The sequence below is a fragment of the Mustela putorius genome, unplaced genomic scaffold, assembly GCF_011764305.1.
Source record: "Mustela putorius furo isolate JIRA1106 unplaced genomic scaffold, ASM1176430v1.1 tig00001069_pilon_pilon_pilon, whole genome shotgun sequence".
Taxonomy (NCBI): domain Eukaryota; kingdom Metazoa; phylum Chordata; class Mammalia; order Carnivora; family Mustelidae; genus Mustela; species Mustela putorius.
The window spans coordinates 568,919-581,292 of record NW_025421558.1 but is presented as its reverse complement, the minus strand read 5'-3'; the positions used below and the strand labels follow the sequence as shown (position 1 = coordinate 581,292).

The 12,374-nt window shown below is 36.4% G+C and overlaps 1 protein-coding gene across 14 annotated transcripts in view; it reads right to left on the bottom strand.

Annotated features, from left to right (window-relative positions):
• Positions 1 to 529: 529 nt before the first annotated feature.
• The window catches only part of FAM76B (family with sequence similarity 76 member B), a 30,283-nt gene continuing 18,438 nt past the window's right edge, over positions 530 to 12,374 (bottom strand). For 3 of the 14 annotated variants that reach the window (XM_004754542.3, XM_004754536.3, XM_045087165.1), the window contains one exon: positions 6,824 to 12,343. Coding sequence is in view for 7 of the 14 variants with exons in the window: in XM_004754536.3 (XP_004754593.1) it covers positions 12,254 to 12,343 (90 nt within the window). In the remaining 7 variants the exon portion in view is untranslated. Of the gene's footprint in view, positions 5,453 to 6,332; positions 6,363 to 6,823; positions 12,344 to 12,374 lie in introns of those variants that run through there. The other 11 variants (XM_004754533.3, XM_004754535.3, XM_004754537.3 and 8 more) reach the window with 8 other exon arrangements.

The following is a 12,374-nucleotide window of genomic DNA, read 5'->3' as shown; positions in this document are numbered from 1 at the left end:
CATTGTCTCTTGGCTATGTTGGCAACCACCAGCTTTCTCCCATCTAGAGTATCTGATATGTTTAACATACCACACCTGCTGTGTGTGTTTCCTAGTCCCTTTTGTCTCTCCTGTTTTATTCATTCTCAGGCTCTGATAGCCTAGAAGCAGGACAGGGAGAGTGGCTGGAAGGGAGTGGCTAGATTTTCTGAACGTGGACTCTCCCTCACTTCCTGCTTTCTTATCTCTCACCCTAGCTACACACGATATTGGATATGGCTGAGTTCTCAACTCAAATTTTCTTTTCTTGGCTAGAGACCTTCAAACAGTCTTCTTATTCTCAGCCCTGAGCCTCATTCCCAACCTCCCCAGTACCCGACGCCTGGTTCTGAGCCTGGTAAGACCTCTGTGGGGTGGACCCACTCAGTATTGGTGAGTATATTCTTTTGCAGGCTCAACTCTGGTAAAATTCTGTGTGGGTCTTATATAGATCTTAATTTTAGCCCGTGAAAAATGATTGGGAAAATTTGAACACGGATACTAATCACACTAAGAAGTTATAAACTTTTAATGAAAATGGCATTAAGAGTTATGTTTTTCAAACCTTTTTCATCAAGAGATACACACTCAAATATTTATAAATGAAATTACATGATGAAGGATTTGAGATTCAAGGTAATTGGGGAGAATTGGGTATAGATAGAGATGAAATAAGATTGACCTTAAACTTGAGTGAAACAGCTGGCTTGCTTTCCTTCTCCAGACTTTTCCTTTCCATGTGGCCTTTCCACATGGTCTCCTTAGCAGCATAAATAGCCTTCTTACAGAAAGGACTCCCTGAGAACACAACCCTGGAAACTGCCAGAAATTCTTAAGGCTTAGGCCCAAAACTGGCAAAGAACTACTGCCTTTGCATTCTGTTCCTTAAAGGGAGACACCGAGCCCTCCCATATTCAGTGTAGGAGAGGAATACCCAAGGATGTGAATACTGGAAGGTGTGATTCATGGGTTAAATTTTGGAGACAACTATCACACCTATATATATTCATGAAAACTTCACAATTTTAAAGTTAACATGTCTTTTCTTCTCCAGCTGCAGACTGCTGTGGGCTAGCCATTTGCAGTCAGTAGAGAGATCAGGATTCTTCTTTCCCCCTACTTAGCATGTGTCCTCTTCTGCAGCCTGCCAGCGTTTCTGACCCAGCCAGTATCCAAGAAGGGAGATACAAGGGCAATAAGCAAAGTGGGAGTTTTTAGTGTCATCATTATTAAGACAGTCTGTCTCTCTCTGCATCTGGCAAATGTTTAGAGCTGATGTCTTCTCTTATAATGGGATGGGTAGCTGTGGCCAAGTTGGTGCTTTCATTAAAGTTCTTTTAAGATCTGCTTCCATGTCACTGGAACTTTTCATTTTACTTTCCACGATCTGGGCAAGGTATTTTCCTGTGGTTCACGGTGTGTCCTCAAAGCCCAGGTTTTTCTTTTGACTATTCAATGAAGAGTCTTTGCAGGACTCCCCTCACTGCTTTTTCCACCCACCCAAAGCAGCTCTCTTGGGCAAAATTTGGAACAGCGCCAAGCTGGCTGAATCACATTTCCCACAACTGAAAATACTCATACATCCTTGACCCAAGAATCTCTGAGAATGGAAATTAATCTTGATATAGCAACATTTCCTTTGTTGGTGCCGTCAGAGAAGCTAGTCAAGCCAGCTATGGCTACCAGGTGTTGGAAGTCAGGCACAGGTCCATTTTGTCCCCACAATGGCAGGGAACATGTCAAGCTCTTCACGTGAACTCACTAAGGATCCTCTTTTTGGGGAATTGCACACTAAAGCCCTTCCCTGGATTAAGACGAAAAGCTTTTAGCTCAGCTGTCTCCAAACAAATCTTCTCCTAGGTACTATCCTCAACCTTTTTAGATCTTCAGTGTTGGCCAGGGGTTTAAGAATTGTGTCCCGGGTTTCCAGTTATGTCCTTTTCACAAATCCCCAAGGGTGGCCCATCTCAGTCTGGAATCTGCTATCTATCAGGTCTTCATGTCTCAGTTGTGATTTTCGATCTCATGTCCTGTCCCAAATGATCTGTGTGCTCAAGCTGAATTCATCACCCAATTCCAAATTCAAATGTTTGCTTTGCACTCCTTTGCAAATGCTTCCAAAAGGTACTTTGAGACATGTGGATTGAGAACACAGTTATTTAAAAAACACACAAAACATACAGTGCTTTACATTTTAAAAATAATTTGTATCACAATATCCTCCTATTTCTTTACTTAAAGGAGAGACTAAATACTGTCAAATGCCCTTTCCTCCCTTTACTCTGTACAGCCACACAGATATTTATAGTCTAGGAACCAGGCCACTTCACTGACATAGATGATCGGGCATCGTGGGCCCATCTTGGTAACCATAGGAGCAGGCAGCCAATGACAACAGAGGCTTATATGTGGCTCCTATTTGCTCAGTGCTATTATGTTTCAAGGAATCACAAGGTGATAAAAAGAAAACATTATATAAAACGCCTTTCAGTCCTTTTAAAAAGTACTTGGGAATGATTTCTAAAATAAGTATCTGAATTCCTACAGCCATTTTTGAACCATCAACTTACAGTAATGAAATTTATCTTAGAAAAGAACTTAAGATAATGTGAAAATGATGTAAAGTAATAAGAATGTAGATTCCATTAGCAGTTTAGTTGGTTGTTTTCTAGGCAAAGGAGAAATGATTTTTCTTGCTGCCTTGACAATTGAGAGTATAAAAAGAGGAGCTTTCAGTAGAGGAATGGCCCAGCTCATATAGGTTCCTGAGACCTGGCAGAGCTGTGCCATTACTAAAGAAGAAGGAAGGCTTTATTCGCCCTTTCAAAGAAAAATCCATGTCACGTGAAATGTGCAAAAATGAGCAAAATCTACAAAGAAATGATCATTTTGGAGCCATTCAATACATGTAACAGCTCGACGTAGAGATCCTACCATTCCAGCCCCGGGGGTACTCCAAATCCCAGCCCTTCATTCACCGTTGCATGGAGACCAGGACATAGCCAACACCATCTCTGCCGTGTCCCTGTCAAACCTCTCAGAGACACAGCTTAGTAGGAGATGGTGGTCTTTTGACTTAGAAGTTACTTTAGTTTATACTGAGTGCAGGAACTCCCTTAGAATTAGGAGGAGGAAGGGCCAAACATATGTTGTGCTTAGTGCAAAAGTGGGACTGGATTTAAAGAGAAAGAGAAATGTGCACAAAAATTCAAGACAAATTTTAAGCAACTCTTTTAAAAATAATACTTCTAAATTCAAAAACAGCCTGTTTAAAGACAATTTTAAACTCCTTTTGTGTGTGTGTGAGCTAATCCATTGACTGAATTAAAGAATTGTACGGTGGAATTGTGAAAAACAATTGCCTCTTATCCTATACAACAAAACTTCTTACAAAGGGTAGTTAAGGAGTAATGCTTGCTCTTATCACAGGGACTCCCACCGCCTTTCCTCAAGTGCGCTGTGGTATTATTTAGCAGTGAAGTGCTCCACCTAGTGGTCATGAGTAGAAATTTATTTAAGTAGAAACCGTAAAATCTTTAGTATATTTCAGTTCTTCTTTAATATTTAATTCATGGAATTAAAGAAGTAGTAACAGCTGCTTTCACTGGTGGGCGATAAAAGCTGTACTGTAGCAGAAGGACTTGTGTTAAGGTCAAATCTTTTTAGACCACTGTAAGAGTAGAGATGCAAAAACCATTTTAGGCTTTTGAGTGGCCCACGTTTTCTCAACCTCAGCATTACTGGCATTTCAGGCTGGATAATTCTGGGGGGGGGGGTGTTCTGTGCATTATGGGATGTTTAGCAGCATCTCTGACCTCCACTTAGTTGACATCAGAGGCACTCAACCCACCCCCCACCACTTACCATCGGTCCTGATAATGAAAAATGTCTACAGACATTGCTAAATGTCCCCAAGGAAGCAAAACAGCACCCAGTTGAGAACCGTCGAATAGCTGACCTGACAATAATATGACATCATTTACTAAGATCGCTCTCGGCTTCTCTGTTGAGACAGGCCTGTGGGCAACAGAGACACCCAGTAGGGATGGAGATAATGAAAAATGGTCAAATTCTCAACATACTTCGAAGTTAAAAGCTGACCAAAAGTTTGAAGGAATGGATATGGAGTGAGAGAGAGGAAAGTCAGAGGTGATATCAAGGCTTTTAGGCTGAACAACCAGAATCGAGTTGCCATGAGGTGGGAAGACAGCAAGAGCAGCTGGCTGGGGGGTTGTTTGGACTTAGGAGTGTAGATCAGGAACACACAATTTGGGCATGTTACATTCTTGAGAGGCTTTTCAGACACCTGAACGAGATGCCAAGCTGCATTGGATAGATATAGTCTGGGAAGTTAGGGGAGAGATCCAGGCTGTGCATACGGATTTGGGAGTCATTAGCTTATAGGTAGTATTCTATGTGCTTATCTAGGAAGTGTATGTAGGGTGGAATCAGGAATCAAAATAATATTGTGAAGTGATAGCAGCCATTACTCATGAATAATGCCAAAAGAAATGTACAAAAGAGAATTCAGTAGAATTGTGAGTGCATGGTCTTGTCTTTTTTCCCCTTTATTTCTACTCTTTTTTGTACTGCCCCTATTTTTTTCTTTTAAAGTGAGCCTATGTGTATTTTTTTAAGATTTTATTTATTTGACAGGGAGAGAGAGAACAAGCAGGGAGAGTGGTAGGCAGAGGGAGAGGGGAAAAGCAGGCTTCCCGCTGAGCAGGGATCTTGACCTGAGTCACCCAGGCACCCATAGTGGAGCCTGTGTTTTTACGGTGAGCTAGAATTTGGCAGGGGTGATGGTGTTGGCGATATTACTTTTCATTGAGAACTTACATAAAGTTGAACTGAAGAGTGTGAAGAACTGCCGTACACCGATTCCTCAGTTCCAAGAACCACTCACAGCCAGTCCTGCTTCATGTATAGTCCCATCCACCTTCCGCCCTATATTATTTTGAATAATATCGAACATCACGATATTTCATTGTATTTTCGTAGATGTCTCTAGGACTGCTTAAACAATTAAAAATATTTGCCAATTATACAAATATCAAATTATTATGTTGTATAACTGATACTGGCATTATATGCTAATTATATCTCAATAAAAAATTATACATAGCTATGCCACCATTATTCAAAAGTTAATAATTCCTTAATGTCATTAAAGAAACAGCATTTAAATTTCCAGTTGCATCATAAATGATTAAAAACATTTTTCTTCTGTTTTTAAATTTCTTCGATTCCAGGTCTATACGTTGTGATTGGTTGGCATCCCCTAAGTCCCTCTTGCTCCGTCACTTTTTTCCCCTTGCAACTTACTGAAGAAACAATATGCCAAATTGCGTGCCTTCGGTGTCATTCATCATGATCTCTGTCCTATTTCCTGTAAACTGGTACATGTTTGATCAGATCTAGGTTTGATTCTTTTCTGGAAAAAAAATATGGGTAGCAATATGTTCCTCGATCAGAAAGCATGGGGTGTTAAGAATGCATTTCTGGGGCGCCTGGGTGGCTCAGTGGGTTAAAACCTCTGCCTTTGGCTCAGGTCATGATCCCAGGGTTCTGGGATCGAGCCCCGCATCAGGCTCTCTGCTCAGCTGGGAGCCTGCTTTCTCCTCTCTCTGCCTGCTTCTCTGACTACTTGTGATCTCCGTCTGTCAAATAAATAAATAAGATCTTTAAAAAAAAAAAAAGAATGCGTCTCTGTATTTTTAGCAGCTGCCCTAAGCATGGGTAATGCTTATTATTCCATCAATTTATTAGAAGTTGCAAAATGGAGATATTGTAATTTCATCATTCCTTTTTCACTTATTAGCTGGGAATGCTTTTTCAGAGCAATTGTATTCCTCATTTACTCCTCACTTACCCAGAGATACAGTTTGTATGAGAACCATAGGAAATACTGATTCTTCTCTGTTTATTTACCAATTTTTAAAATAACGAGTTAGCTCACTAGCATCCTCTAATGGTGAGCAATTAGTGCTTTGTTTCTGCTTTGTTTCTCATGTGGTGTATTTGTCTATTTAGTATCATTTTGAATTCAGGTATTTAAAACATATTCAATGTTTCAATGCATTGCAGTTAGGATTTCCTATACTGATGTTCATTCAAATTGTACAATCTTCCAATTGCCTTATGAGTCTTTTTGAGAGCGTACTAAATAGTCTTTGAAAGCTTTCTTACTATCTGGCATAAGATGGTACATACTTTTCCCAATAAATATGTACATTTTTTTTCTTAGAGAAAATATCTTGAGTTTATACTGATAACTCTAATTAAGAGCATGACACAGATTTTACTAAACTTACCTCTCTTCTCTTTAGCCAAGAATTCCAGGCCTGAGTGACAAATGAAATAATAGAAATATTATTTCTATTATTTATATAAATAACATTATATATTATTATATATATAATATATGTAATATATTATAATATTTTATATGTATTATATATTATTATATATATTATATATGTAATATATTATATTATTTATATAAATAATAGAAATAACAGAATATTACATAATTTTTCACTTGCTTTATCCCACAAAACTTTATCCCACACCATAATTACAGAATAACAATATTGACACTGCCACCAACACTGATTATTGTCAACAGCATAAGATTATTCTTCCAGGGTTTTTTTTTTTTTTTTTCAATTTTTTTAACCTTTTTTTTAACGTTAGAATATATCCCACTAAGGAGGTACAAACTATTGCATTTTATGGCAATTAGAATAGTTCTCTGTGTGGTTATGGCACCAACTGGCTGTCTTAGGTACATCTGTTTCTTTTCTTTTCTTTTTTTTTTTTTTTTTGACTTTTACTTCATGAGTGAATGGAAGTAGAGGATACAGGTTTCCAGTTATGGAATGAATAAGTCATGGAACTAAAAGGTACAGCATGGGGAATATAGTCCATGATATTGCGATAGTGTTAGATGGTGACAGACAGTAGCTACAGCTGTGGGGAGGATAGACAGCATAATGCATAAACTTGTCAAATTACTATGCCATATACCTGAAACGAATGTAACATCGTGTCAACTATACTCAACTAGAAAAAAAATAAATTTAAAGATTGTTTTATTTTATAATTTTTAACAGTATCTCAATGACTCCAAAGTCAAATCAATAAAACATTATGTTCAAAGATCTCTAATTTCTAACACTGTCCCCTCCAACATATTTTCTCCCTCACCCCTTATTTGTGACCATTTTTAAACAATTATGGTTGAGTTTTCAGTTTTTAAAAACTATAAGCAGATACTTTTGTGTATGTATGTGGGTGTAGCCCTCCCCTTAACATACTTTCTTCTCCTTTGCTTTTCTCACTTCAACAAATGTACTGTGGAGTAGCTGAGTCAATTCTATGGCTAAATAGATTCATTATATGGATGTCCCAAAGTTTTTTGTTTTGTTTTGTATTTTTTACCAACCCCTTAATCTCAACTGTTTTCTGTTTCTGCTATTCCAAATAATTTTGAGTTGTGCATATGTCTTTGCATTTTTGTTAAGAGTATGTTTGGGACCAATTCCTAGATATTGGATTGTAAGATCAAAGTATAAATGTATATGTAATGCTGCCATTTATTAAAACTCCACAGGACTATTTGGCAATGGCCATTAGAAATGTCAAAGAGTATCTGTTTCCCCACAACTGTGTCAACAAAGTATGTTGTCAGATTTGGAATTTTCCAAACCTACAGGTGACAAATAGTTAACTCCATACACTTTTAAATTTTTCTGAATTTTCTTTTATTACGAGTAAGGTCATTTTTTCACATGGTTAAAAACCATCTGCACTTACCCTATGAATGATATATTTATTCCTCTGGCCCAGTTTCTTTACAATTGTTGGTTTTTTCTTATTTTAGAAAAAAATCAATCATTTTAGTCAAAATACAGTTTTCAACACTCTAATCATTTAACTTCTCAGATTGCATTTTTCTTGAGAAGTGGTGACTAGCACAACAATTTCAAAAGCAGTCATGGCAGCACCAAACATGAGAGAAAAACCATAGGGCTTGTCATCTACTATCCTCTTGTCAATTAAAAAACAAATTCTGTACCTTATATACTAAGACCTTGTTTAGAAGGGAAGTTTTTCTCAGCCCATAAGCTTGTCCTATCCAACTGACATCCAACTGATGATTCTCATCATCCTCAACCTCTTAGCTATGTCTGAGAGGACGACTACACACACACCTCCTTAATACTGATTTTGTGTGGCAAACTACCTAGGCACAAGTCATTTGAACCAAGTTACCTCAATTCTTTTTGGAAAATGTCAGGGCATTAATAAAAGTCCATACTCATTTACCACTTCCTGCTCCACTTCCTTGGCTACAAAATAAAGCAGTTGGAGAAAATGGCCTGTAGTGCTCTTCTCAACATGTTCAGTATTTGGTCTTAACATCATTTCCTTTTCAAAACTCTAGTAGTCTTCCCAAACTGCCTTGAAAATACAGCTCCAAATAATTTTTCCAAGTTCACTCCCCAGTTCTTCTCAAAATAGCCTCTACTCTTTAGCCCTTCAATCTTTCATGCCTTTTTTATATCCCACTTGTTCTCAGAGTATGTGTTCTGGGCCAGAAGCAATAGCATCAGCATTAGCATTACCTGGTAACTGAGAGATGCAGATTCTTGGGACCAATTCCAAACTCATACACTCAAGACATTGGGGCAGAGGCCCAGTTACATGTGCCTCATGAGGTCCTCCATACAGCCCTATGACTGATGCATGCTCAAGTTTGAGAAAACAATGACTTAGACTAACATTTCCCACAATTCTTAGGATGCCCTTGCTAAAAGCTATCAGCTTCTTATTGCACTTCCTAATACCAAAGTTCCAGATACTTTTTCATGTATATGGTCTCCCCAACTAGACTATAAAGGTCTAGGTCTACAGACCATAAACGTCTATAAATCAGGTCTTTAACTCATTTTATCAAACAACATAGCATGGTTTTAGTCATGTTCCAAAGTTTGTAAAATCAAAACTACATCTAGCTTGATTTGCTTTATTATTGCTTTGAAATATCTCAATAGCTAATGAAAGCAGTCTTAATGAACATGTAGCAAAACGGAATGTGTTTGCCTGAGCCAATTCTCTCAAATCTGTCAACTTCAAAGCCTCATACTGGGGAAAATGTAGATGAAGCTTATGAGAGGCTCAGTAATGGTCTCCTGAAATGTCCATGTTCTAATCTCTATGAATAGGTTACCTTATGTGACAACAGATGTGACTAAGAATTTGAGATATGAGGACTCCTGATCATCCAGGTGGGTCCAATAATGTCCTTATTAGAGGGAACAGAGGGAGATACCATGACCAAAAAGAGAAGACCATATGATGACAGAGCTAGAGACACTTGAATATGCTACATTTTTTTAGCTCTGAAGATGGAGGAAGGGGCAAAGAGCTAAAGAATGCAAGGAATGCAGCTCCAAACGCTGGAAAAGGCAAGAAAGCAGATTCTCCCCAGAGCCTCCAGAAGGAATCAGCTCTGCCAACTTTGACATTAGCTTAGTAAAACTGATTTTGGACTTCTGGTCTCCAGAACTATCAGAGAATTGACCTTTGCTGTTTTAGGCCACTAAGGTTATGGAATTTGTTGCAGAAGCAACAGGAAACTAGTAGAAAAAATTTTGACAAGTTTTTATTGTGAAATATTGGATTTAGAAAAAAGTACAAAATGTCAACAGTCAGATGTGTACAAGTACAGTATTTCAATAGTCTATACATGTGAACAGCTTACCAGGTTCACCAGAGAATGCATATTTAGACCAATACAATCTAAAAAGAACTGCAATATTCACAGGCTATTAATACATAAATAACCTGGGCCAAAATGGCCCTCACTGGTAAATGCTAATTAATAGTTGAAAACAGGCTAAAAAGCACAATACGGCACACCATAGTATCTCCTTACAGGTCCACATTTAAATATCAGCTCATTATGTCAATACACTACAAATCCAGGACTGGGACTCAATTACTAGTTTATACAATTGCAAAAAAATTAAGTTATAAAATAAGGTCATGGAATAATGAGAGGGCATTTAATTAGGACTAAATACTGTGAAGCCCCTAAAAAGTTTTATACTTAGAATTTACAAAACTTAATGATTGAAACTGAGTCTTCAATTTTTAATCTGTTTTCTAAAAAAGGGGAAGGGGCACCTTGGTTTTTAGTAGCAGCTCCAACATGTTATAAGAACTATTACATAGTTTATTTTAAAACTATAATGAGCACTGTGGATTGATTATTGGCTATGAAACCAGAATATAAAAGTATTAATTTCAAAGAAAGGTAATGACTACCTTATGAATTTAGCAAATCCTGCAAACATTAAAATCTGTGTTAAGAAGGCATTATCTATCATTGTTGAGAGTACTAAATTTAGGAAGATTATTGCATGAAGAGCTCATAAAAATAAACTGGTTTAATTTTTCCAAGTCAAGTCTGATTGATTCAATCTTTTGCTATATTACTTCAAAATTACCCTAGATAATGTTTTCAAATTGGACAAAGAATTATTTGATATCAACATATAATGAAAAACTGCAGGAATCATCTGAAACATTGGTTATGTTAAAAACAATTATTATAACCATCCTGTGTTCTGAGAAAAGATGATCTTTGACCTGACATTTATAATCAGTTTATATAAACAACTTAAAAACTAATAAATTTATTAAGTTTACTTAAATTTAATCCTTGCCCATAAATTCCCAAGAGAAGGAACTCTCTCCCACTCTATACAGTATATCTAGCATTGCCTGATGCTTCACAATTGAATTGAAAGCCTGAACTTGCATTTACTAAGGAGATCAATTGCATTAAAGGCTGAAAACCAATGGATCAGAAAATAATTAGTCAATAACTTTACATAACCTATCCCAACCTACTTAACCTTTTATAGACAATTTTAAAGACTCTGATATAATTTTCTTATAAATAGTGCCTGTATCTTACAGTAGATTCCAATTTATTCAAAGATACTCATGGATTGATTTATTTAAATTTTTCCAGGTTTGCTTTAAACTTACAAATCAAATATGGTGTACATAAATATTAACTTAGATAACCACATATTATAAGGAAAGCAGATATATGGACCACTGCAGAAAAATTATAAATTTTTAAAAACTTTTATAAAAGAAAAAATAAAGAACATGTAACTCACGAAATATGAACATGAAGCCGTATGACATAAAAAATAAAATTACTCTATCAGAAATGATTTAAAATTAAATCTTTGGGGAAGTATTTTTACATAATTCAATGAATTCAGTGACCAACAGCTTCTCATATCACACAGAAACAAACCACAAAATCATCTAGAGTCTATATGCATTATCGGTTCTTAATGGAATCTCAAACATTTTACTAACAACTTTGATTTCCTTTTGAAATAGGCTTCTGTACATATGCATTTATATACAAACATTTATTAAACATGATTTTAAAACAAACTGTATGTACAAAAGATTGGCATTCCTATAAATAAAAACATTAGGTGGCAAAAAGGCACTTGTAAGTAAAAATCTACAGTAGTTTGTACAAAACAGAACACATTTTACCTTGGATACTGTACAATAAACATTAATTCCTATACCAATAATGAAAATACTAGTTTACTAACTAATGTTAATGATGTAACTTTTAAAAACATATTTACATATACTCTGAAGTTCATTTAATAAAAGCACCATGATTTTCTCCTAAATTCATGTTGATGCAAAGTAAAAACACAATTACCAAAAAAAACCAGTGTTTACCATTTTCCTTGTTTAAAAGCTTTTGTATTTCTAAATTGAAAACTGTTTATCTGAAATCAGCATAGTGTAAAAACAAAACCAAAACAAACCGAAAGCCCTGCTGCTCTGACTTCTGAACACCATCATCCACTCTATTATTGCATGTTGCATTTTATAAAGGGCACGACTCATGCACTCCTTTACAAGTGTTTAATACTATTGCTGGCAAAAAAGTTCCTGGATATCAAATCATTAAAAATTAACTTCAAGCCAGTTGAAGTTTTATTTGAATGTTTTACAACTTAAAAAATGCTGTATATCAGTTATAAAAGTGAATAGGAAACACGCCAATTCATCTGGTGTGCAAAAATATTTCTCCACTACACAGAATTTAAGGGCTTCACAGAACTTTTCTCAAATTTACATTTTCAGCAGAAACACTGCATGAATAACTATTTTCTCAAGGAGATGTTAGTATGCTTCCACTTTTGTCAAACTTTTTACCCTTTGACAATGCTGCGACCTGTTTGAGTAGTTCCCTGTTTTTGGCCTGTGGGAGACAAAAACATTTAAAATGAAAA